General features: G+C 41.8%; 1 protein-coding gene across 2 annotated transcripts in view; it reads left to right on the plus strand.

Moving 5' to 3' along the window:
* Window positions 1-27,937, plus strand: part of KIF4A (kinesin family member 4A) — a 145,780-nt gene that overhangs the window by 60,613 nt on the left and 57,230 nt on the right. For both annotated transcript variants that reach the window (XM_036411442.2, XM_036411439.2), the window contains 5 exons: window positions 2,208-2,340; window positions 3,977-4,035; window positions 4,151-4,256; window positions 22,450-22,506; window positions 23,752-23,937. In XM_036411442.2, coding sequence (XP_036267335.1) covers window positions 2,208-2,340; window positions 3,977-4,035; window positions 4,151-4,256; window positions 22,450-22,506; window positions 23,752-23,937 — 541 coding nt within the window. The remainder of the gene's footprint in view (window positions 1-2,207; window positions 2,341-3,976; window positions 4,036-4,150; window positions 4,257-22,449; window positions 22,507-23,751; window positions 23,938-27,937) is intronic.

Consider the following 27,937-nt stretch of genomic DNA (forward strand, 5'->3'; position numbering starts at 1 on the left):
GTGTGATTTTGTTATTAACTTTTTGATAAAGATGTTCCATAAAAATTCATGGAGGTCTTGCCCTGGCGGGTTGGCTCAGTTAATTAAAGCGTCATCCTGTGCAGCAAAAGGTTTGGGAACAATTCCTTGTTGGGGCACATACCTAGGTTGAAGGATCCTTCTGTCCCCGGTCAGGATTCATGAGGGAGGCAACCAATCAGTGATTCTCTCACAGCAATGTTTCTCTCTTCCACCCTCCCTCCTCTCCTCCCTCCCTTTCTCTCTAAAAATAAATAAAAACATATTCTTAGGTGAGGAATTAAAAAGATAATTCATGCCCTAATCGGTTTGGCTCAGTGGATAGAGCGTTGGCCTGCAGACTCAAGGGTCCCAGGTTTGATTCCGGTCAAGGGTGTGTACCTTGGTTGCAGGCACATCCCCAGTAGGGGTTGTGCAGGAGGCAGCTGATTGGTGTTTCTCTCTCATTGATGTTTCTGACTCTATCCCTCTCCCCTCCTCTCTGTAAAACATCAATAAAATATATTAGAAAAAAAAATAGAGATCAAGAGAAATTGAACATAATTTAAAAAAATAAAATAATAAATAAAAAGATAATTAGTGGGTGTGAGAGGGCATCTTTTACTGTAATCATTTTTTATCCTTTATTAAGATTGAGAACAGCTGTTCCCTGTCCTTTTACCCTTTATTATAGCCTTGACAACTATTAACTTTTCCCTTCAGTCTTCTAAAGATCAAATCTTCATATTTCTTCTGATCTCTTTTTAAAATATATTTTTATTGACTTCAGAAAGGAAGTGAGGGGGGGAAGAGGGAAGGAGGAAGGGAGGGAGAGAGAGAGAATTGGCTGCTTCCCTCACACCCACCACTGGGGATCGAGCCAGCAAACCTGGCATGTGCCCTAATTTGGAATCAAACTGTGACCTCCTGGTTCATGGGTTGACAATCAACCACCGAGCCACATCGGCCAGGCTCTTCTGATCTTTTTTTGCCAGTCCAACTTTTCAGTGTTGTGAATAGCTAATCCCAGTGGATTACAAAACAAACCCCAAAATTATACTTCTTAATGGCCTGCTTCATTAGTCTGGGACCACTATGAAGTAAACTGCATAAATTCCAAAGTTTCTTATAGGTGTCCTTGAAAATTTTTTTCCCTTCCACTCCTATTTGAAATAGAAATTATTGTTGCCTCCACCCACTGTAAGCAATTTAAAACTGATAGACAAATGAACAGAAGGCTATGGGTCATCAGTTTCAAAAAAGATGAGCACTTAGGAAGGAAGCACTTATTTATTGAGAATTGTGAAATGAGGTCTTAGTGGCCACTGTTCACCATTTCAACTTTCTGACTTTTTAAATTCTATTGGGAGTAAACTATACACTAAATAGGTAATTGACTTATGTGTATGAGGTAAAATTTAGACCCTATCTCCTCTGTACCTTTTCTTTCCTAAATCCCTAATCTTTAATAAGAGATTAAGAGTGGGAAGAAGGAGAAAAATGTGTCTTAGCTATAGTTAGCCTTCACTTCTTATCTATGTGGCACGAAGATCCTAAACCAAGAGCCAAGGATAGACGTTAGTCATTCCTGTTGCAACCATATCTGGCTCTGAATCATTATTATCCTCCAACTCATAATTTCACTTACATGTGGAATCTAATGAACAAAATAAACTAACAAACAAAAGAGAAACAGACTCATAAATACAGAGAACAAACTGACAGATATCTGAGGGGAAGCCTGTTGGAGGACTGGGTGAAAAAGGTGTGGGGATTAAGCAAAAAAAAACACACAACACAACAACTCATAGACACAAACTACTGTATGGCTATTGCCAGAGGGGAAAGGGAGGAGAGGGGAGATAGAAGGAGGGGTAAAAGGGGGATAAATGGTGGTGGAAGGAGAATTGACTTGGGGTGGTACAATATACAAATGATGTATTATGGAATTGTATACCTGAAACCTGTATAATTTTATTAACCAATAAATTCAATAAAAATAATAAAGTATTTGAGGCATATGTTTCTTATTCTTACAACATATTCCCTGACTGAGAGAATAGATTGGAATAGACACACTTTTTCCAAACTTTGGGGGGTAATTTTAAACCAACTGCCCCACCCAAAAGGCCTGTGGTATATAGTTTTATCCACATTTGACAAAAGTGTTATTAATCATGTATTTTTCTAATGTTATTATTTTGTTTTAGTGTGCAACCATCAGAGAATCTACAGTCTTTGATGGAGAAGAATCAGTCCCTGGTGGAGGAGAATGAAAAATTAAGTCGTGGTCTGAGTGAGGCAGTTGGTCAGACATCTCAGCTATTGGAGAGGATCATTTTGGTGAGACCCCAAGACTAAACCACTGGCAATCTGGACATTTACCAGCTTTAGTTTCTGAAATATTTAACATGCTTCTCATTATGAGAGGCAAGTTATATGGAAAGAATGGATAGTATTACCATATCCTCCATCGAGGCCCTCTGTGGTAAATTCATGGACTTATAGTCACACATACAGAAAGTTAAAAGAATTGTACAGTGAACACCTATATATCCACCACAAAGAATCTACATGAATCCCATTCTTAAATAGATTTGTTCTAAAATGCCAGAGAAGACAGAACTAGGTCCCTCTCACCTTAAGTCCTGATTAATCTTTATAATACTAAGTAACTATTCCCTCAAAAAGATTTTAGTTCCTCTCTGTCTCACTTCCCCTATCATGAGGTCACATTCATATCCCATCCTAACAGTTATCATGGTGAGAGAATGGCTAGGAAATAAATTCCTTTCACATATGGTTAACTTCCAAATAGTGGATCACTATGTAACTTGTTACACTAGTCTGTATCCTACTGTCTGATAGTAACCTCCTGGATCAGTGTATGCTGGCTCTGTCAATAACATTTTTCTACTAGTCTAACTACAATTCAGTTTTTGATAGCACAATGATTGCCAGAAGCAAAAATGAGTTTCCATCAAAACGTGTGCTCCCTTGTCAAGAAAGGGTAAGCTGCTTAAAAATTTATTTAAAGGGGGCCAAATCCTATGTCCATTGTATTGTCCATTATTAGCAGAAGAGTTAAAATGGGATTTAGAGGATTTTTATATAGTTTTCTGTCTCCATGATGCATTTTTTGCCTTTGAAGTAATTCTAGAAGATTTGTCTCACATGATTGTGAATGTGGCAGATGTAACAGATAATACTTGTTATTCTAGCCACATACCTATCTGACCTTTACAAGATTGTTACAGTAGCTGCTCAATGGGCTTATTGTTTGATGTCCTATCAGAACTTCATAGCAAGCTCAAATTTTTGTCCTATACAAACTGTTTTTCCCGAACAGTGCATTTAGTACATTACAGATACTGTGATTGGAATAGAACAGAAGCTGCCGATTACCCTGCCCAAAATGTCGCTGCCTCTGCCATTTGTTCTCTGCCATCACTCTTGTGCTTCTCCCATTTTTTTTACTTTCTTTTGTTAAAACTAGCCTACCATATCATATAGTTTAATGTGAAAAAACTCAGCTCATATGAAATGTGAGGCTCTTTTATGTTTTAAATGCCCTTCTGCTGGGACCAGGGAACAGTATAGTGTAGGAGGTAGTTTAAAGTAAGTGGCTTTTTTTGCAAACAGCAGGGTGTAACATGCCAGAAACTATTGCCTTCTCCCTTAGTTGCAAAATTCTCTATGGAATTGAGGCTTCACACTCCACCCCATAGTTTGTGCTTCATGGCAAACATTAGACGCAGCTGCTTAGATGCTATTTTTAGTATTTCATGTTGACTGAAGGGCTAATTTCCATGACTATTAGACATTTCTCACTAAATAAACAAAGCCCATTAAATCTTCTATTATAGCAAAGGAGTCAGCCACTCTACCTGGATTTTAAACTATAGAAGTAGAAGAGAAGGCATAATTAAGTGAGGCTGTCAGGCACTGCCACTGATGATCTCCTGGGTCTTTGTTATAGACAGAACAAGCAAATGAAAAAATGAATGCCAAGCTAGAAGAACTCAAGCAGCATGCAGCGTAAGTTTCTTACCAGATGTTTTGTTATTGACCTTATAGCACGTAATATGTAATCATAGGTGCACTGGCCTTGACAGTGTGATTAACTCTTGGATTCCTTTGCTTGAATTTTCAGCTGCAAAGTGGACCTTCAAAAGCTAGCAGGAAATTTGGAAGACCAGGAATTAAAAGAAAATGTAGAGAAAATTTGTAACCTGCAGCAACTGATTAATCAGATATCGGTAAGCCAAGTAGGGACAGTGTAAACAGGGCACATTGTTTTCATTTGTTTCTCTCTTTTTGTTTTTTTACTAGAGGCCCAGTGCACAAAATTTGTGCAGTGGGGTGGGTGTCCCTCAGTCCAGCCTGCACCCTCTTCAATCTGGGACCCCTCAAGGGATGTCCGACTGCCCATTTAGGCCTTGTCCTGATAGGATTGGCCTAAACCAGTGTTTCCCAACCTTCTCTCATGATGAGAATCACCTGGTGGAGTTGTTAAAACACAGATTCCTGAATCCCAACTAAGAAGTGCTAAACTAGAATTTTTGAGAACATATAGGTAAAATTGCATACCTAACTTAGTGCTCTGTATATAAAATCTGTCTTAGAGCACTAGTTAAGTATACAATTTTACCTATATGTTCCCAAGAATTCTAGTTTAGCACTTCTTAGTTGGGATTCAGGAATCTGTGTTTTAACAACTCCACCAGGTGATTCTCATCATGAGAGAAGGTTGGGAAACACTGGCCTAAACAGTCAGTCGGACATCACTCTCACAATCCAGGACTGCTGGCTCCCAACTGCTCCCCTGCCTCCCTGCCTGCCTGATTGCCCCTAATAACTTCTGTCAGCCTGATCACACCTAACCACTCCCCAGCCAGCCTAATTGATACCTAACTGCTCCCCTGACAGCCTGTTTTCCTCTAACTGCCCTCCCCTGCAGGCCTGGTCACCCCTAACTGCCCTCCCCTTCAGGCCTGGTCACCCCTAACTGCCCTCCTGCTGACCTGGTCACCCCTAACTGCTCTCCCCTGCTGGCCTGGTCACCCCTAGCTGCTCTCCCCTGCAGACCTGCCTCCCCCCCTCCACCCCCCCCGCAACTGCTCTCCCCTGCAGGCCTGGGTCCCCCCCAACTGCTCTTCCCTGAAGACCCGGCTGCCCCCAACTTCTCTCCTCTGCCGGCCTGGTCACCCCTAACTGCCCTCCCCTGCAGGCTTGATCACCCCCAACTGCCCTCACTTGCAGGCCTGGTCCCTCCCAAATGCCCTCTCTTGCTGGCCATCTTGTGGTGGCCCCCTTGTGTCCACAAGGGGACAGCCATCTTGTGTGTTGGAGTGATGGTTAATTTGCATATTACTCTTTTATTAGATAGGATTTTTCAGTTACAATTGATGTACAATATAATATTCATTTCAGGTGTACCACCCAGTGATTAGACATTTATAGAACTTAAAAAATGATAACCCTGATAAATCTAGTACCCATCTGATACCACATAGGAGGTGAAAAGTCAGCCACTGCCTAAGGCCACCCTGCATGAGCTATTTATATTAAGCTTGGAGGTGCCCAGGTGAATCTGGGTTGTGAAGCAAAGCAGGCTCATGCTAGTGCTGAGTCTTGGGCCTTTCAGTATTGATAGGTTTGGGGCATGCTGACCCAGCTGTAGCTTGTTTGAGAGATTTTAGCAAAGTCTGAAGCCTAAGCAAGGACAGGCCATTCATATGCAAAAGCTACTGCACATGGGTTGGTGGGGCTGAAAATTGGATGGGGATAGGTCTCAGAATTTACCAGGGTGGAGCAAACAGATATGGATGCCAGTTAGCCTCACATGAACAAGGACCCTGTGAGCACCTCCATCTGGGAAAAAACTGACCCCAAATTCCTGCCCCAATGCCAGATAATTCAGTTCCTCCTTTTATGTGTCTGGGTCCCCCAGAGCCTTGCCCTGGAGCTGGAGCTCAAAGGAAGCGGGACCTTGTAAGTTCAACTCATGTGCCTGCTCTTTAAAAGGAACACCTGGGCCCAGCCTGTGTGGCTCAGAGGTTGTGTGTTGACCTATGAACCAAGACGTTACGGTTTGATTCCTGGTCAGGGCACATGCATGTGTTGGGGGCTCAGAACCCCAGTGGGGAGTGTGCACAAGGCAGCAAATCAATGATGTTTCTATCTCTTCATTGATGTTTCTATATCTCTCTCCCTCTCCCTTCCTCTCTGAAAGCAATAAAAATATGTTCAAATTAATAAAACAAAACAATAAAGGAACATCTGGATCCCCAACTGCCTCCATGTCTCTGAGCCCTAATCTCTGCTGGTTTTTACAGCCTGTAGTTATCCCCACTGGTCTTCCCAGTTCTGGAATCTTGAGCTAGGGGGCTGGTGTGGGACTGGGACCCCTTGCTCCTCATGGGCAGCTCTGCATAGATAATCTCCAGATTACAGAAACAGCCCACATGGATGCCAGTCTAGCCCATTCCATGCCTCTTCCCCTCTTACTAGTCTCAATGCACTCTCTTCTTTACTTCTCTAGTTGTAGGACTTCCATTCAGACAGCTCTCAGGCAGTTCTGAATGATGTGATTTTTTTTTTTTTTTTTTTAGTTGTAATTTTGATGTGGTTGTGGGAGACAGCGAGTACAGGTTGGTTCCTCAAGTGTTTTTGTTTGTTTGTTTGTTTATTTGTTTTTTAAGAGAGAAGAAGAGAGAGGTAGAGAGATAGAGCCTCTATCTGTTCTGCTTGTTTATTTTCTTTTAGGTTCCACAGGTAAGTGAAATCATGTGGCATTTGTCTTTCTCTGTGTTACTTTTTTCACTTGGTACAATACCCTCTAGGGATAGTCATATTGTTGCAGGTGGCAAGATTTAATCTTTTAAAATAGCTAAGTCATATTCCATTGAATATATACACCACCACTTTTTTATCCGCTTATTTATTAATGGGTACTTAGGTTGCTTCTATCTCTTGGCTATCCTATATAATAAAAGCCTAATATGCAAATTGTCCCCTCAACTGGGAGTTTGACTGCTCACTATGATGTGCACTGCACACCAGAGGGCAGCGCAGAACATGGCAGGAGTTTGGCGATGTGGCGCTGATGGTCCTGATGGGCCCCAACGAGAATGGGACCACAGAGGGATGGTGGAGCTGGTGAGTGGGGGAGAGGCACGCCAGGCCAAGGTGGGTGCAAGAAGGGCTCGATTGCCCTACAGATGGTGACAAATAGCAGCGGGCGGGGGGGGGGGGGGGGGGGCACCTGGCTCCCGGCACTGTGGGAGCCAGGCAGGGCCCGATAACTCAGGCGGAGGGGGTCGTGCAGGTGCCCAGAGGGCCAAAGTGCTGCCTAGGGCACAGAGGTCAGCTGGGACCTGCCCTTCCACACCAGACACTCATGCTTCAATTGCCGGCCAGGCCTAGGGACTGCACTCATGCATGAATTTTGTGCCCTGGGCCTCTATAATAATAAAAATGTAATATGCTAATTGGACCGAATGTTCTTTCAGTTGATTTTCCAGACAAAGCTGCTGTGGCGGGGCCAAGGCAGAGGCACCTGACCACCATCGCAGGCTGGGGCCAAGGCAGACGCCACAGTGGCTGGGGCCAAACCCCTTGCACAAATTTCATGCATCGAACCTCTAGTTGTAGATAATGCAACAAACATGGATGCAGATCTCTTTTTGACTTAGTATCTTCAGATAAATACACAGAAGTAGAATTACTGAGTACTTCATTATCTCTCTGTTTTAAAAGTCTGATTTGTCTGGTATAAACAGTGCTTCCCTAGTGTTTTGGTTTTTTTTTTTTCCATTTTCATGAAATTTCTTTTTCCATCCCTTTAATTTCAATCTGTGTGTATCTTTCAATCTGAAGTGTGTCTCTTGTAGACAGCATATGTAATGGTTTTGATTATCCATTGAGCCATCCTATCTTTATATTGGAGAATTTAATCCATTTGTAGTTAAAGTAATTTTTTTTATTTTTTTGATTAAGGTATTATATATGTGTCCCTTTCAAGTAATTTTTGATAGATATGTATTTATTATCATTTCACTATTCATATTTTTCTCTTTTTCCCCTCTTCTTAAAGAAGTACCTTTAACATTTCTGTAATATTGGTTTGGTGGTGATGAACTCCTTTAGCTTTTTCTTGTCTGATAAGCTTTTTATCTATCCTTTGATTCTAAATGATAACTTTGTAGGGTAGAGGTCCTTGCTTTTCATCCCTTTGAATATTTCTTGCTACTCCCTTCTGACCTGCAAAGTTTCTGTTAAGAAATCCTCTGGCAGTCTTATGAGAGATGACTTGAAGGTAACTAGCTGATTTTCTCTTGCTGCTTTTAAGATTGTCTCTTTGTCTTTAACCTTTGGCATTTTTATTATGATGTGTCTTAGTGTGGGCCTCATTGGGTTCACCTTGTTTTGGATTCTCTGGGCTTCTGGGTTTAGTGTGTCTGTTTCCTTCACCAGGTTAGGGAAGTTTTCTGTTGTTATTTTTTCACACATAGGTTTTTAATTCTCTGCACTCTCTCTTCTATTTCTGGCACCCCCATGATGTGAATATTGGTATGCTTGAAATTCTAGAGGCTTTTTAAACTATCCTTATTTTGTTTGGATTCTTCTTTTCTCTCCCCTCTACCCCCCCCCCCCCCCGGTTCTGATTGGGATGTTTTCTGCTCCCTTATTTTTCAAATCTCTGATTTGATCCTCTCTTTCATCTACCCCACTGTTGATTCCCTATAATGCATTCTTCATATTAGTGTATTCTTCATTTATGACTGGTTCTTTTTTATGTTTTCTATCTTTCTCTTAAGGTTCTTATCACTAAGTTCATCTAATCTTCCCCTAAGTTCATTAAGCATCCTTAAAACCAGTATTTTGAACTCTGCATCTGGTAAATTGCTCATCTCTATTTTGTTTAGTTCTTTTTCTGGACTTCTGTTCTTTCATTTGGGATATGTTTCTTTGTCTTATTTTGGCTGCCTCCCTGTGTTTGTTTCTATGTATTAGGTAGAACTGCTATGTCTCCCAGGCTTGGTAGAGTAGCTTTATGTAGTAGGCATCCTATAGGGCCCAGTGGTGCAGCATCTCCAGTCACCCAAGCAGAGTGCTTAAGGTGTGCCCCCAATGTGGGCTATGTGCACACTCCTGTTTTGTTGAGCATCTCAATGGTAAGGATTTACTCCCAAGCTAATTGACTGAAAGGACTAGCCAAACCTACTACAGAGGAGCTGCTGTTCAGGGGCAAACCACAGGTAGCTTCAGCAGGACTCACTTCAGCAGATCTCTTGGTCCCAATGAGTTTGCCTCTTGAGTGTCACTCATGGAGATAATTGGCTGGTGCTCCAGTTTGGTCTGAAAATTTCCACTGGGTATGCTGGCTGTGAGGCCTCCTGGGAAGTGCAGGCCAAGATCAGCTGCCACCTATGTTCTGCCTGGGGCCACCTGGCATGAGCTACAGAGAAATCTACAGTTGTCTGGTACTTGTGCTGGACTTAGAAGTGCCTAGGAGAGGCCAAGCTATAAACCAAGGCTGGCTGCTGCTAGTCTGGTGCCTCCGGCCACTAAGTGATAGGTAAGGACACACTGACTGCTTATTTGGGGTTTGGGGTTCTTTGAAAGATTTTCAAAAAGTCCACAGCATGAGCCACAATAGGCCATTTGTATGGAAAAGCCACTAGAAGCAGCTTGGGAGAGCCTGCAACTTGTATGGGTCAGAGTCTTAGAGAATCAACAGGGCTGGGAAAATAGTATTAACCAAGGTTGATGTCACCCACCTCCCAACTCTGTGTGGGGAAGGATCAGGAAGGGAACAATGGCCTCTGCCTGCACTTCTGTCTGGGAGAAAGCTGCCCCTCCAGCCCTCACTGGGCAGTTCAGTTCCTGGAGCCTTTTTAGCTGCTGTCCCAATGCTGGAGCTCAGAGAATATAAGGCTGAGTAAGTTTGTGCATGGTCCCTTTAAGAGGAATTGCCAGGGCCTCCAGCAGCCTTCCATCTCACTCAGCTTCAATCCCTGCTGCTTTTAACAGCCAGAAGTTGTCGGTTCTTATCTAGCACTGGAACCTTAGTCTTGAGGCCTTGGTATGGGGCTGGGGCTCCTACCTGTTTTCCCGAAAATAAGACCTAGCACAACTTTGGGAGAAAAAATTAATATAAGACACTGTCTTATTTTCGGGGAAACAGGGTAGCTCCTCATGGGGTACCTCTTTATCCAAGATTTCTCTCCCAATTTTTATCTGCTACATGTAGGCGTGGGACCAACCTCTTATGCATCTCCATCTCTCCTACCATTCTGAATGTGGTTTCCTCATCCAGTGGCTAGACTTCAGGTGGTTCTTTTTTTTTTTACTTTTTATTTAAGGGTTGGGAGTTGGGGAGTGTAGGGAGCTTGCTGGAGGGGGAGCCAGGTGGTTCTTAATTATTGTTTTTCTGTAGTTCAGTTGTAATTTTTTTATTGATTTCATAAAAGGAGAGAAAGATAAAAACCATCAATGATAAGAGAATATCATTGATTGGCTGCCTCCTGAATGCCCCCCCCCCCCCCCCCCGGGGATAGAGCCTGCAACCTGGGCATGTGCTTTGACCAGAAATCAAACTATGACCTCCTGGTTCATGGGTCGATGCTCAACCACTGAGCCACACCAACCAGGCTTTAGTTGTAATTTATATGTGGTTGTGGAAAAAGGCCAGTACTGCATTTACCTATGCCACCATCTTGACCAAAAGTCCTAATTTGTTTCTCTTATTGTATATAAACATGTCTAACTCTGTGCCTTTTGCTGAAACAACTAGATTGCAAGCTGTTTGAGGACAGATATCGTGGGTCATTGAATATGATCTATGAATTTGTTAAATTAAACACCCTTAGGTTATATACGCAATAATACATTAATCAAATACTGGAGCAACAACATACAGAGTGAGGCAACAGCAAATTTACAGTAGTGAGTAAAGCACAGTTTATTCTTGTATTATTATTTATTTATTATTTTATCATTTTCCCTATGGAAACTGTAAACCTACTTTTGTACACACACCCCCATTATCCATGCAGTGTGAAATTGCCAGGTAGCACAGGCAGCATTGATCTGCTTCCCTTTCAGTGTAGGCTAACTTAGTTAAGAGGCCCTGTAACAGTAGCCCAATCTTACATAAGCTGATTTCTGACAAGTCCTAATATTTAAAAACCCTGGGTTGTAATGACCAGTAACGACTAAGGCTCAACCAACCAGAAGTAAGTCCTGCACCAGCGCTGACTGTTTTAGTTGCAGGCACGGTGCCCCAGCACTGACAGCATAGGGGGCTGCGAATCAGGGCCAGAGAGAGGCCTGAAGAGAGAAGCAGGGACTGATCCATTGTCTCTGTGACAGCTTTTGATCAGCACTTGCCTCTCTCTCTCCCAGTCTGGCCAGCAGTTGTGCCTCAATTTCTCTCCAGGCCTCCACTGGGGCTGCTAATCAGTCCCGCCTTTCTGATCAGGCCCCGTTGCAGGCCCAGAGATGCTGACTGGCATAGAAACCAATCAGTCAGAACCAAATCTGGGTCAACTGTGTGGAGCCAATGGTTGCCTAGGAGGAAGAGTTTTTGATGCTGACTGGCATTGAAACCGACCAATCAGAACCAAATCTGGGTCAACCGTGAGGAGCCAATGGCTGCCTAGGAGGTGGAGCTTTTGACGCAGACATAGATACAGACCAATCAGAACCAAATTGTCTGTCAGAGGAGGGCAGTTGGGGGCAACCAGGCCTGCTGGGGAGGGCAGTTGGTTGTGAGATCAGGCTGGCAGGGGAGGACCATTTGGGGGAGATCAGGCCAGCAGGGCAGGGCAGTTGGCGGCAACCAGGCCTGCAGGGGAGGGCAGTTGGTTGCAGATCAGGCTGGCAGGAGAGGGCAATTGGGGATGAGATCAGGCCAGGAGGGGAGGGCAGTTGGGGGCGAGATCAAGCAGGCAGAAGCAATTAGGGGAGGACAGGCAGGCAGGCAGAGGCAGTTAGGGGCGATCAGGCAAGCAGGCAAGTGAGCAGTTAGCCAGCAGTCCCAGATAAATTATTATATTTATAGCCTTGCTTCTCTTAGTACTTAGGCATATATACTTTTTAAAAGTTGAAATCATATTAAATTAAGGGGTCATGGTTGATTAAGGGGCTATGGTTGGCTTTCTTCCATCTATACGTTCTCATCATTTTAAAGCAGTAATGTGTATGTAAATGCCTGGTGGTAGTTCCTAGCTCTTAGGCAGAGGTTTTAATTTTATCAGAATAGTGATTCTCCATCCCAGGTCTTGCCCAGTGTTTTTATTTTTTTAATTTTAATTTCTTTATTGATTAAGGTATCACATATTTGTCCTCAAACCCCCCCCATTCCAGTCACCCACTCCCTCCCCCACTCAGGCCCCCCCCCCATTGTCCTTGACCACTGGTTAGGCTCATATGAATGCACATAAGTCCTTTGGTTGATCTCTCCTTTTATCCCCACCCTCCCTTTGAGGTCCAACAGTCTGACCCATGGCTCCTTATCTCTGGGTCTGTTCTTGTTCATCAGTCTATGTTGTTCACCATTTCCCCTAGTTGAGTGAGATCATGTCCTACTGGAAATATACTTATAAGAATCAAAAATGAGACAAGCAATAATCATTATGCTGAAAGGTATATTTCTTTCTGGGCCACCAGTTCTTTTGAGACCCTATTTCAAGGTCAAACAGTTCCTTATGTGTACATGTCAGCAATGATATTTCAGTTCTGGATGGTGGGCAAATGGTGATAATGCAGGTCCAATCCTCTCTGGTTTGGTCCTGGACAACCTGCAGTGATACACAGCTGCTGACTGCTATTATGGCAAGGCGTCATCAGCGACTTCCATCTCTGGACTGCTTCTCTTCTGTCTTCATGGTTGGAGTAGTCCTGTCAATTCCTCTCTGTTGCCAGAATCCACATGGTCTCGGAGTTGTTTTCTGAAAATATACAAACATATTCTCGACCAAAAGTTAATAAAGGAATACTTTATATAAATTTGACTTGGGATCCTTTTTCATTTTTTGCCCAAATGATTTTCCTCTGGCTTGTTTTGACACCAAGTGTGTTTTTCATGGGTGTCTTGCGCCCAGTGTTTTTTAGAGTTGTCAAAATGGTATTACAAAATCATCCACACCTATATTTTGCTCTAAATAGTCACTGGAAAAGGTACCTTATAGTATTCTGGAAAAAGGGGTTTGGGTGGCCAGTTCCAAGAAATTAAATGACTAAACTCCCATAATACTAGAAAGTGTTTCATAATAAGTGGTACTATACAAAACTGTCAGGAGCAGTTCAGGATGACAGTTCATTTACCTAACAGACCATAGTAATTGAGAACCTGGGCTCCAGAGCCAGACAGACCCTGGTTTAAAGCCAATTCTGCAACTCACTAGTTGTGTACCCTTGCTAAGTGTATATTAATAGCAAAAGAAAATAATTTTAGTGACTCAATAGCAGTTAAAGGCATTATTCAGCCGATGCAATCAGGGAGTACCTACCATACTCCAATCCTACTTTGACTCTGGTAGTTACCTGGATTTGGGCTCAGATGGCAGTTTTTGTTATTAATTGCTGTGAAACTTTTGGGTGAAGGCTATTAGAGTTTTCCTGGCTTTTGCTCAAGAACGTCAGTGCAGTCCCATCCTGATAATTATTCAATTACTTTCAACAGTTATTCTTGCAAGCCTTGTAGTTTGTCGGTTGGGCCAGGTTCACAGGTGGCACAGAAGGTAGAAAGGGAAAGGAGGCAAGGGAAAACTAGGAATCCATTTTCATGTGTTTTAATCCTCTCACATTAGCACTATGAGCAAAATGCGTTGGGAGCACAAAGGAAGGGGTGATGATTAACTACCTAGAAAATTCAGGAAGGCAGCACAGAAGAAACTGGGTCCTTAAAAATGAATGAGATTGCCACCCACACAAAGGAAAAAAGGACCATTTATAGAGAAGAAAAGGTATATGCAAAAACAAAAGTATGCAAATTTAGAACACAGTAAGAACACAATGGTATGGCTGAAGTATAGAGTATATGCCATAGAATGGCTATCACGAGGACATTTTCATCTGTAATTCCACTTAACTATAGCTGGAACATCTAATGTATGAAAACCTCGTATAAGGTTTCTCAGAATTAAAGTAATCTAGGCTGCAGAACCCTACTGGAGCCAAAACTTAAAAGATCAGAAAAGAGTGATCTAGGGCACCATTGTTTATGGTCATACCACCTCATTTCTGGGTTTTTTGAGTCACATAGGAAAGGTGAATAGGAAAACTCATGGAACCAAGATAAGAGAATTTATAGCTCAGCCAGTGTTGCCCAGTGGTTAAGTGTCGACCCATGAACCAAGATGTCACTGGTTCCATTCCCAGTAAGGGAATATGCCTGGGTTTTGGGCTCAATCCCCAGTAAAGGGTGTGCAGGAGGCAGCCAATCAGTGTTTCTGTCTCTCCCTCTTCTTTCTCTAAAATCAATAAAAACCTATTTTTTTAAAAAGAAGGAGAAGAGAAGGCATAGCCTCAGTGAGGATCTGGCAATATGACTGGTGCCTGGCATGTCTATAGAAGAAGTTGCTAATGGGGTCCGGCTTAGGGGAACTCTGTAGAGTCACTGTGTCTGCCACTGAAATTCATTTGGTACACGCAGGAGGAGGGTGCTAAAGATTGCTACAAATTGATAAGGTCCCTGGCTTCCATCCACTGTCACAGGCAGAATAAATCCTTTTTACCCACAGCCCCTGTTGAACTCTTAAATCAGAGTTCTCCATATCTATTCTTTGGAGACTCTCCCAGTTATATATATTTGGAAATATGCAATAATGTGTCCTTTGGCTTTTATTAAAACACACTACCGTGAAAGCAAAATGTTTCAAATGTAAGTGCTTGTGCCCTTCATTCTGATTTAAAACTATTTTTATTTTAAGTAATGGGTGAACACCTCCTTTTTAGTTATGAAGGCAGCCATTGTTCTCAGATCTTTTTCCTGAGGCTTTAAACACTAAATTGCACCCATTTATTTCTTTAAAATATAATTCAAGTTAACCTCCTTGTTATAGTAGGTTACTATATTAACTTACAGGAAAATTCATGCATTCTTTTCAACAAAATCAATTTTTTTTTTGTTTTTATCCCCTACTTCAAGACTATTTCCATAACATGCATTTCACATGCCCAGTAATGGTATTGCCTACATCCTACAAGCACAGATTTCGTTTTGGAGGGTATTACTGGTTAATGTATCTCACTGAACCTGAGCCTTATTCACCTGATCATCACCTTCAGCAAATCATATCTTTTTACCTTACAAAAGGTTCTTTTGTTTTTCTTTTATTTTTAATTTTTTATTTATTTTTTTAATAAGTTTTTATTGTTCATATTATTACAACAGTTCCTTTTTTCCCCCCCACCATTGCTTTCCTCCACCAGGTTTCCACCCCACCCTCTGCCCTTTCCCCACTCCCCATTGTCCTCATCCATAGGTGCACAGTTTATGTTCAGTCTCTTCCCACATCCCCCTCTCCCCTTTTCCCCAAGAATCATCAGTTCACTCCCCTTCCATACCTCTGATTCTATTATATTCAACAGTTAATATTGTTCATCAGATTTTTTTAATTTCCTTGGATTTTAGATTCACTTGTTGATAGTTACATATTTGTTGTTCATAATTTTTATCTTTATTTACTTTCTCTTCTGAAAGAACCCCCTTCAGCAATTCATATAATTCTGGATTGGTGTTGATGAACTCCTTTAGCTTTTTTTTTATTAGTGAAGCTCTTTATCTGACCTTCGATTCTGAGTGATAGCTTTGCTGGATAGATTATCTTTGGCTGTAGGTTCTTACTATTCATCACCTTGAATATTTCTTGCCATTCTCGGCTGGCCTGCATGGTTTCTGTTGAGAAGTCAGCTGACGATCGTATAGGTGCTCCTTTATAGGTAACTACCTGCTTTGCTCTTGCTGCTTTTAATATTCTCTCTTTGTCTTTTGCTCTTGGAATTTTAATTATGATGTGTCTTGGTGTGGTCCTCTTTGGATTCCTTTTGTTTGGAGTTCTGTGCGCTTCCTGGACTTGTAAGTCTAATTCTTTCACCAGGTGGGGGAAGTTTTCTGTCACTATTTCTTTCAGTATGTTTTCAATATCTTGCTCTCTCTCATCTTCTGGGACCCCCATAATTCTGATGTTGGTTCGCTTGAAGTTGTCCCAGAGGTTTCTTACATTATCTTCAATTTTCTGGATTCTCTTGCCTTCTAGCTTCTGTGGAGGAGTGTCTTCTGGTTCTTTATGTTCCAAATCTTTGACTTGATTCTTGCGATCTTCCATTATGTTTTAGGACTCTGTATAATATTTTTTATTCCAGACAATGTATTCTTTATTTCTTGTTGATCCTTTATCATTTCTTGTTGATCCCTTATCATTTCTTGTTGACTCCTTATTAATTCCAGTTGATCTCTTTTCATATCCTCTTAGGTCTTATCCATCTTTTCTAGGAAATTCTTGAAAAACCTTATAAGCTTAGATTTGAACTCTATATCCAGTCGCTTTTTGTCCTCCATTTCTTTCGTTTGTGATCTATTTCGTTGTCGCATTTCGCAGTTACAGATGGGACAGGTCAGGGTGGAGCCTACAGCCTTGGCTTCCGTCAGCCCCACCCTATGCGGTCTCAGTAATCCCCAGGGTCCTTCAGTACTCGCTGCAAAGCACCTCTGAGAGATAGGTGCCCTCGATTTTCGCCTGCTGCCAAACAGTCTATGCTCTCCCCCAATGAGCCCGGTATTGGGGTTCAGTTCAGTTGGAAGTGGAGTTGGAGCCCCAGTCTCCTTCCAGCCAGGGCAATCCTGCGGCACAGCCGACCGTCCCTTCTCTGCACGCAGTGTGCGCACTGCCAGGACCTCCTTTCGCCGCTTCCCCGGGGTTCCGCCTTACAGCCCAGCTCCCTATGGATGAGCCTGGGTCCCCGGGGTCTGGCCTAGAACTGGGGTTCAGAGCAGTCAGAACTGGGGCCCAACACAGTCGGAGCTTTTATCTCCTTCCTGCTAGGGAACGCCAGCCAGGCACTCGGCCTCCCTCTTCTCCGGCTCCGTCCTCTCCGCGCGCCGCGTGTCTCCATACCTTGGGCTTTTCCAGCTCCTCCGCACTTCCTTCTCATTTTCTCCTTGCTTCTCATTGTAGAATTTCCAGTCAGTCGACTTTCCTGTAGTTCTGGGTAATGTCCATTTTATATTTTAGTTGTATTTTATTGAAATGTTTGTGTGCGGCTGCAGCTAGGTGTTTACCTGGGCACAGCCATGACAAAAGGTTCTTAGTTGTAGCCTTAGAATGAAGGAGAAAGAGGCTGTTAGAGTGAAATAAATTTTATTGTTACACTAGAGGCCTGGTGCACAAAATTCATGCACTAGGGGGTTGCCCCTCAGCTGAGCCTACACCCCTCCCCTGCGGGCCTGGTCCCCCCCAACTGCTCTCCTCTGCATGCCTGGTCACTCCAACTGCCCTTCCCTGGAGGCCTGGTTGCCCCTCACTGCTCTCCCCTGCCAGCCATCTTGTGACAATGTAGGGGCAGCCATCTTGTGACAACATGGGGGAGGCAATCTTGTGGCAACATGGGGTGGACATCTTGTGACAATGTGGGAACAGACATCTTGTGATGGCCATCTTGTGATAACATGGGGGCAGCCATCTTGTCATGACATGGGGGTGGCCATCTTGTGACAATGTGGGGGCAGCCATCTTGTGGCCATTTTGTGACGATGTGGGGTGGCCATCTTATGATGACGTGGGGGCAGCCATCTTTTGATGATGTGGGGATTGCCACCTTGTGACAACGTGGGGGCGGCCACCTTGTGACATGACTGCGTGAGGGTCAGTTTGCATATTACCTCTTCATTTTATAGGGTATTTACATGAAGGATTATGAAGGCAGAAACCTGCCATGTTCATGTAGAACATGTCACCAAAGGTTAAACTTTAACATTGTAAAATTTCATTGGGTCACAAAGTAAACCAACAGTAACAAATTTACTTTGATTCCTGATCCTGTGGAAGGTACTAGAAAAATTCTCCAAAAGCCATTGTTCTATGCCCTAATAATCTAGACTAGCCCTATAACTAGTCCTTTTACTGAAACTTATAATATGGGAGAGAGGAAGAGGTAACTATTAACCTATAATATATTGAATCATGCTAGTTCTGTTTTTAATAAGAATGATTTAATATATCTTGCTCTTAAAGAATTGCCAGTATTGTAAATCATGATGAGACAGGATGTAGAAACATTGGAGCTTCCTTTGAATTACCTTTGAGTCTCACTAGTTGAGAATTTCTGAGCAGAATAAGAGAAATGCTTTATAAATAGCACTTACTAAGGACCATTTCACTCCTGACCTTAAAGGTACTGAGATTTAAGTTTCAACAACTATGTAATGTTTCACTGGGCTAGTGATGAGACTCCATGTGTTAATCCTAAATTCTTTACTTACTGTTGAGCCAGCAGCAGTTTCACCTATGACCTCCTTTTCAGAAATAATCCTTTCTTCCTAGGGCTTTTCAGGATCACTTACACAGTAGTGGTAATTCATATGTTGCCATGCCAAATCCTGAACTAAGCTTGCTCATGTGATAACCTATAAATAAATTAATCCTAATAAATAGTTTTAGATTTCCCTTCAAGGTGGTGTTCCAATTCCCATAAAAGGAATTGGCCCTTCTCTGGAAGGGAATAAGTGCCTACCCTTTCCTTCCACTACCTGGAGTAACTGTAGTTGTGATGTGTAGGAGGGACAGAGGCTACAGTTATCGGGTCTAGTAATAATTAATGTCGTTTTTAAACATTCGTTTAAAATCTTGCTTGGCGTTGACTTGTATTGACATAACCTTCAAACACGTGGTATCTACAGAACGTGTGAAGTGCAATTAACAAGTTTTGCTTGAAAAAGTTTGTGTTTGGTTTGGTTTTTGTTGCAAAACTAGGGCTAAGAAGATGGCGGATGAAGAGCATATTCGGCACTGCATGCTTTACGAGTTCCAATTAGGAAGAAAAGCAAGTGAGGCTGCAAAAAACATCTGTAGTGCTCTTGGTCAAGATGCAGTTAGCGCCAGAAAATGCCAGCGTTGGTTTGAGAAATTTTGCGAGGGAAATTTTTCGTTAGATGACAAGAGTGGTCGAGGCCGTGTGTCCAATTTTGATCAAGAAGCTCTTCAAGCTCTTTTGGTGCAAAATCCTCAAATTACCCAACAAGAGCTTGCGACAACTTTAAATTGTTCACAGAAAACAATTTCCAATCAATTGCGTGCACTTGGCAAAGTCCAAAAGTTTGGAAAATGGGTTCCTCATGAGTTGACCAACAACAACCGCAATCAAAGAGTCACAATTGCAGTTCACTCCTCTCTCATCAAAACCGTTTGCCGTTTTTAGAGCAAATTGTTACCGGAGATGAAAAATGGGTGCTGTATGTTAATTTGAAAAGGCGGCCTCAATGGTTGGACAAAAATGAGGCTCCGCAGCCCACGCCAAAACCTGACTTGCATGCGAAAAAAGTGATGTGTGTTTGGTGGAATTTTAAAGGAATTCTTCATTATGAACTTTTACCATCTAACCAAACCATTACAAGTGCAGTGTATAGTGCCCAATTGGAAAGGTTAGCCCAAGCTTTAAGAGAAAAAGAACCCGCGCTGATTAATCAGAAGGGCGTAATTCTTCAACACGATAACGCACGACCGCATACTGCAAGAATCACTGCTGAAAAACTGCGCCAGTTGGAATGGGAAGTTCTCCCTCAACCTGCATATTCTCCTGATATTGCCCCTTCCAATTACCAGTTGTTTCGTTCTTTGCAAAACTTTCTTCTTGGAAAAAAATTTAATAATGAAGAATGCCTCAAAAATGCATTGACCGAATTTTTTTGCATCAAAATCACAAGAATTTTACAACAGAGGGATTAAAATGCTTCCTGAGCGTTGGGCACAAATAGTAGAAAACAACGGCAACTATATTGTTGATTAAATTTTGTTGTATTGTTTAAATAAATTCGATTTTAAAAAAGTATTAGAAAACGACATCAATTATTACTAGACCTAATATTTGTCTTGACTTCATGGGCACTTTTTTAAAAAAAAATATTTTATTGATATTTCACAGAGAGGAGGAAGGGAGAGAGATAGAGAGCTAGAAACGTCAGTGAGAGAGAAACATCGACCAGCTGCCTCTTGCACATCCCCCACCGGGGATGTGCCTGCAACCAATGTACATGCCCTTGACCGTAATCGAACCTGGGACCCTTCAGTCTACAAACGGACGCTCTACCACTGAGCCAAACCGGCTTTGGCTTCATGGGCACATTTTTCTGGGGTATTTACCCTGGCATTTATTTCCTTGTAGGGTAAGCTCTTGTTACCTTGACTATAAAATAAAAATCAAAAATAGCCAAAACCGGTTTGGCTCAGTGGATAGAGCATCGACTGAAAGGCACTGGGTTCGATTCTGGTCATGGGCTTGTATCTTGGTCGCAGGCACATCTCCAGTGGGGGTTGTGCAGGAGACAGCTATCAATGTTTCTCTCTCATCGATGTTTTTAACTGTCTATCCCTCTCTCTTTCTCTCTGTGAAAAATCAATAAAATATATATTTAAAATGAAAAATAATTATTTATTCTAATCAGTCTTCTGCATTGCTTTTATTTGATACTAGTGGTCCAGTGCACAAAATTTGTACACATTAAAAGGGGATTAATTAAAGGAAATATTTTAATATTGCTATTTGCCCTTTCTCTATAATAGAAGTGTCAGAGATGAAAGAAAATTAGTAGAATGTATATGAAAATCTTCCTCCTGTCAGAGTCTGGGGTGCACCATGGGGCCCAGAGTCAAGTCCTTGCCGACTCACCCACGTGAGACCCAGACCCAGTTGTGTTCCCCTCCCCCCCCAATTGGGCTAGATCCAGACCTGGCCAGTCCCACCCTTGTCAAGCCCTGCCAGGTGAGTGGCACAGCCTCAGGTCCCCTGCCCTGGCGCCAGGGTGGGTGTCACTGCCTGAGGTCCCCCAGCCCAGGCTGGAGCAGGGGGCACACCTTGAGATCCCGTCAAGCTTTTTCGGGCAGGGGGCATGGACTGAGGTCCGCTGTCAAGCCCTACCATGCATGGAGCACAGCCTCAGGTCTCCCGTCAAGCCTCGCCAGGTGGGGGGCACAGCTTCAGGTCCCCCAGCCCAGAAGTGGGGTGCAGGTGTGCACCTTAAGGTCCCCTGTCAAGCCCTGCTGGGTGGGGGTGTGGCCTCAGGTCCCCTGGCTCAGTGGTGGGGAGGGGTGCGTGGCTTGAGGTCCCAGGCCTGATGCCAGGGTAGGGAGTGTGGCCTGAGGTCCCCTCACAAGCCCCACTGGGGCAGAAGGTGGGGGAGCACACAGCCTCAGGTCCTTGCTGATTGTTACTTAAGGCTCATTATAGGAACTTGGCCTCTGCTGTTGGTGCCTCCATTTTGTGACAGAGTGACAGTCAATTTGCATATTCCCTCTTTATTATATTGGATGTCTTTTCTTAGGATTGTGTGTCCATGAGGACTGGCTACACCTATGTATTATAAAGTACATTTAGTGGTAAAAACATAAAAGGATGCCCAGCCAGATTGGCTCAATTGGTTGAGTTTCGTCCTATGCACAGAAAGGTTGCTGGTTTGATTCCCAGTCAGGGCACATGCCTGGGTTTCAGATTCATTCTCCAGTTTGGGAGCTTACAGAAGGTAATTGGTCGATGTTTCTCACATCAGTCTTCCTCCCCACCCTTCCCCTCTTCTCCTTTTCCCCTCTCTTCCTCTTCCCTCAAGTGGTCCCAGATTGAAGAGAGTGAAGACTGGGCTGATGGATAATCCCCCCCCCCCCCCGCCCGCCCCAGTGCACGAATTTTGTGTATCAGGCCACTAGTTAATAAATAAAAATAAAAGAATAAACTTTGTTTCATGAACTCACAACTATAAGCCTACTTTTGCCCCACCCTGTAAGTTGCCACATGACCCTATTTTTTATAAAGACTGCACATTGATCTAGATTAGGGGTGTCGAACTCAATCAGAGAAGGGGCCAAAATCTAAAATCCAGCCTAAATCGCTGGCCGAATGGTTTATTGAACAGTCATAAACTGTCATTGTGATGGAAACGCAGCGGAGTGCAGTGATGACAGCGCGGTGCGGGCCTCATTGCAAGGCCTGGCTGGATGGATTTGGCCCGAGGGCCTTGTGTTTGACACATGTGATCTAGATAAAGAAGAGACTGTCTTGAGAGGTGGGAAATGGGAACATGTGGCTAGTGGAGTATATGTGATTACAGAAGTGTTTAGCATCTTAGATGGTCTCTGTATATAGTTGAAAAAAATTAAATAACCAGTGTAAAGTTCACTAGTAAGCTTCACTTCAGAATTTTTTCCTGAAATGAGACATCATTTGTCATTGCAGGATGAAACTGTTGCTTGCATGGCTGCAGCCATTGATGCTGGAATGGATCCAGAAGCTGTAAGTAATTGGCCCCTTGTGTAGAATCAGGAGCTTTAACTGTGTCATTGCCTATAATTTATCACTCAGCTGAGGAAGAGAATACCTGATTGCTGTCATCCTCCATAGAATGCCTTAGAAATCCAGAAATCTTGAATATAAATCTCAGCTTTGTAAAATTCCCAACTCAGATAGGCTCTATCTCTAACATTAAGTGCTAATAGGTGCCAAGGCTTCTCAGGTATGTCACTTTCTATATTTTCAGACTGGCTAACTGATTTCTTGTTAGGTGCTAGTATTCTGCATCAACTATCTAATAAGTTAAAATGAGGAAGGGAACAAATTAGGAAATCATGGCAAGGTCACAAAAGCATTAGAGAAGAAATGGAAGAGAATTTTTTCTCAGCATACTTTTCTATGTATGGGATGGTTAAAATCTAAAGGAACCAAAACATTTTGAGTATTCAAGTTGCAAGAACAGATAAAATATATTAGATGTTAGCTAAAGGTTATAGAGCAAAGTCAAAATGAAATCCTGGACAATTGTTTACTTGAGACAGCTTTTTCTCCCTAAAGCCAATACATATTGGTAATTTTCATATTCTGAAAGAAGACAGATGGGAGATAAATCAGGTGCAAGAGGTCAGCTTTTTGATAATAAATGAAACCTTCTTCATTTCCACCATTCCTAAAGTGCCATTTCCAAAGCCTTCTCTCCTTTAAGAATCCCTTAGGATGAGGTAAAAGTGAGAAATGTTGGCCTGATTAATAAAAAAAAATATCAAGAGCCATGGCCGGGTGTTGTTTGAAGTGTTGTGCTGTGAACCAAAGGTTGCAGGTTCAGTCCCCAATTGGGGCACATGCAGAAGGCAAATGATCGATGTTTCTCTCTCACATCAATGTGGGTGTTTTTTTCTCTCTCTCTCCCTTCATCTTTCTCTTAAAAAACAAAAAACAAACAAACAAACAAAAAACACTAAAAATATATCCTTGGGTGAGGATTAAAAAAGAAAAAGAAAAACATAAGAAATTTAGTTTGCTCTGAGAGAGTCAGTTAAAGGATATAAGAAATAAAATGCTTATGAGAGCAGGGAAATAGGCTAGCTCAATTTATTTTAGATATTTAAAGTGAATGTATGAGAAAGCAGGGTTGTAAAGATCAAAGGTACTGATAATGGAGAAATGGCTGTGAGACTTGATTAAGTAGTATCTAAGGAACTCCAATTACTTATTTCTCTTACAAATCATTATCCTGATCTTTTCCAGAAAGTGGAAACCTGTCTACAGACAAGCAGATCTTCTGATGGATTCACCACTCAACATGTTCTCCGTCAAGCTCAGATGTCTAAGGAGCTGGTTGAGTTGAATAAAGCCCTTGCACTGAAAGAGGCTCTAGCCAGGAAGATGACTCAAGATGACAGCCAATTACAACCAATTCAGTTCCAGTACCAGGTAAAATCTTTTCTAGCGCAGCATTTGTTAATGTCTAGCATTTGTTAATGTCTACCATCTCTCTTGAATTGCAAGCAAAGAAAACAGGCAAACTGTTTTTGATGATGACAAGACAACATAATGTGTGTAAGACAACTACTATTGGTTTAAAAAAAGAATACATTCTGGGTAGGGAAACTATAATTTTGTTTTACTTAATCTAATACCTTCTACAATAGGTTTTAATAAATCTATGTATATAAAAGCCTAAGCGACTGGCCCACCAGCCAACTGTCTGGTAGCTATGACGCACACTGACCACCAGGGGTAGATGCTCAATGCAGGAGTGGAAACCACAGGCATGGAAAGATGGAATAAATTGATGAATCTCAGTGGGAAGGGCAGAAGGAGGAGGACCAGAAGAGATTAACCAAAGATTTTATATGCATACTAGAGGCCCAGTGCATGGATTCGTGCACCAGTGGGGTTCCTCAGCCTGACCTGTAAGGATTGGGCTGAAACTGGCTCTCCAACATCCCCTGAGGGGTCCCAAATTTCGAGAGGCTCAGTCCAGGCCGAGGGACCCTGCAGGTGCACGAATCCATGCACTGGGCCTCTAGTAGTTTGATGGTGTTATAATAGAAATGGTCCCTGCTTGAAGAAATTGTGTTCAAATAACTATGCTGGGGTTCTGAGAATGGTACATGGTCTCAGTGTCAATTATAAAGAGATTCGTACTGGATATAACATGACTTGGCAAATGGCTGAACTTGTTTATCCTTGTGGTGGTTTTAATTTGCTCTTGTTAATTAAGAGAATTTATCTTTACTTAAAGACAAGTCTTGGCTTTTAGGTTATTGGCAAGATTACCCTTGCTCCAGACCTCATTTTCCTTGTAGCCCAGTGTTTCCCATCCACAAAGGGATGTTAATAGGACTGATAGGTGGAAAGGGTGCATTGTTTTCCCATCCAGCTATAACCCCAAAGTCTTATATGCTAGTATCAAGAAATCCCTGAAACACTAATGCATTTCTACCACCATTTCCCCTAATTTTTCAGAGTAAGAACAAATAAAAAGGGGAGGTTTACTATGTGATTTTTGCCACTTTATACCCCTAGAGTAGAGGTAATAATTGAGTTGCCAATATGCCAATAGATGTTTTATTTTTTTTATTACCAGTCTTACTTAACTTTTTTTAAAACTTAATTTTTCTTTATGTCAAATAAATACATGTCTATAATTTGTAAAAGTCAAATAGTACAATACTAACATTATCAATTGATTTTTCACTTTGGAAGACTGGAACATAGCTCTCTTATATAGCCACCCATGCATACTGCCTCACCTCTATCTTTAAAGATGATTATATATAAAAAGAAAGAAAAAGGTATTATATCACAGTGTTTGATTAAATAGTTTGTGTTTACATTTTTATGATTATGTCTGTATGTAAATGTTTAACAGCTGAGTCATATAGTATAATATGATTTCTTTCCTTTCTTGTATAGCTTTTTGTTTATCCCGGAGTTAATAATATCATTTTTAATTTATTTTTTTATTTAAGTATAGTTGGTGTACAATATGTTCATTTCAGGTGTACACTATAGTGATTTGACATTTTTACACCTTACAGTGTGACCACCCCACTAGTTCTAGTAATCATCTTTCCCTGTGTAAACTTGTCACAATATTATTGACTATATTCCCCTTCTCTTATTTAAGCAAGGGCCTCTTTCAGTGCAAAGACATCTCACCACCACCCCTTCTAATAACCATCCCTTTGGTCTGTTTCCATGGGTCTGTTATTTATTTGTTTTGTTTTTAGATTCCACATATTAATAAAACCATTGCTCTGTAATATTTCAGTGTGTGTGTGTATGTGTGTGCCACATCTTTTCCCATTCATCTATCGATGGACACCTAGGTTGTTTCTACATCTTGGCTGTTGTAAATAATGCTGCAGTGAAGATAGCAGTGAATGAATATTTTCAAATTAGGATTTTGAATTTCTTCAGATAAATACACAAAAGTTGAATTGTTGAGTTGTATTGTGTATCTGTTTTTAATTTTCTTAAGGAATCAGCACACTGTTTTCCATAGGGCTGCACCAGTTTGCAGTCCCACCAACAGTACAAAAGGATTCCCTTTTCTATACATTCTCATCAACATATGTTATTTGTTGACTTTTTTCATAATAGCCATTCATTGTTTTTATTTACATATCCCCAACAATAATTGATATTGAACATCTTTTCATGACTGTTAGTCATCTGTATGTCTTCTTTAGAAAAATGTCTTTTCATGTCCTCTGCCCATTTTTCAGTTGGATTATTTACTTTTTTTTGTTATTGAATTGTATGAGTTTTATAAATATATATATATATATATATATATATATATATATATATATATATATATATATATATATAATATTGACCCCTTATTAGAGATGTTGTTTGCAAATATCTTCTCCCATTTAGTTAGTTACCTGTTTGTTTTATTGAAGGCTTTTTTGGCTGTGCAGAAGCTTTTAATTTGATGTAGTTCCATTTGTTTATTTTTGCTTTGGTTTCCCTTGCTTGAGAGGACATAACCTAAAATATATTACCTCAGACTAATGTGAAATTGTTTACTTTCTATGTTTTTTTTTTTATAGTTTTTATGGTTTTGGTCCTTACATTTAAATCTTTACCCCATTTTGAAGAAGTTTTGTATATTTTGTACAAGAGTGGTCCAGTTTTAGGGTTTTATTTGCATGTATCTGTCCAGTTTTCCCAGCACCACTTGTTTAAGAGACTGTTATGACTCCAGTGTATATTTTTACCTTTATCATAGATTAGTTGACCATATAAGTGAGGGTTTATTGCTGGGCTCTCTATTCCTTTCTGTTTATCTATGTGTCTGTTTTTATGCCAGTACCACTGTTTTGAATACTTTTGTATTAATTAATTATTTTTATTTATTGTTGAAAGTATTACATATGTTTCCATTTTTCTCCCATTGACCCACTCCAGCCCACCTCTGCTTCTCTTCCCCCACCCTAAGCCTTTAGCACCCTATCATCTGTGTCCATGGGTTATACATGTATGCATACAGGATCTTGGTTGATTACCTCCCACCTACCCTCCCTTGCCTTCCCTCTGAGATTATACACTCTTTTCTATGCTTCCATGTCTCTGGATCCACTCCATTCATCAGTTTATTTTGTTCATTAGATTCCACATATGAGTGCAGTCATGTTGATACTTATCTTTCTCTGACTGACTTACCAGATATATCAGTTAATAATGTGGGGTTTTTTTCAATAGATGGAGTTACAAATATGTTGATATATATGCAATTTGATATGTATGCTGTTTTGTTGTATTGACAGCAAGCTTCAAAGCTTCATATGTTGAATTTGCTGAAGATGTTAACATCATTGCCAGAGGCTAAGACCAACCAGTAGTTAGCATAATTATGCAAGAAGTCCACTGGAAGGCTAATGGACTTTGATGTTCAGCAAGGGCTGAAAATCAGCATAATATTGCCCTGCTTTTGGCTGAATGGCTGAAGGCAAGCCCCTAACCCGATAATCCTTTTACGGTTTACCAAACATTACCTTTGATATCCCTGTTTGCATTGCTGGCCCCCACCTGTGCACCAGACCTCTATCCTATCTAATAAAAGAGTAATATGCAGATTGACCATCACTCCAACACACAAGATGGCTGCCCCCATGGGTCAAAAATCCTGCCCCCATGTGAACACAAGGTGGCCAACACAAGATGGCCAGAAGGGGAGGGCAGTTGGGAGGGACTAGGCCTGCAAGGGAGAGCAATTGTGGGCAATCAGGCAAGCAGGGGAAGACAGTTGAGAGGCACCAGGCCTGCAAGGGAGGCCAGTTGGGGGCGATCAGGCAAGCAGGGGAGGGCAGTTGGGATGACCAGGCTGGCAGAGGAGGGAAGTTGGGGGCAAACAGGCTGGCAGGGGAGCAGTTAGACATCAATCAGGCTGGCATGGGAGAGGTTAGGGGATGAT

Source organism: Pipistrellus kuhlii, unplaced genomic scaffold (genome assembly GCF_014108245.1).
Source record: "Pipistrellus kuhlii isolate mPipKuh1 unplaced genomic scaffold, mPipKuh1.p scaffold_m20_p_40, whole genome shotgun sequence".
Lineage (NCBI taxonomy): Eukaryota > Metazoa > Chordata > Mammalia > Chiroptera > Vespertilionidae > Pipistrellus > Pipistrellus kuhlii.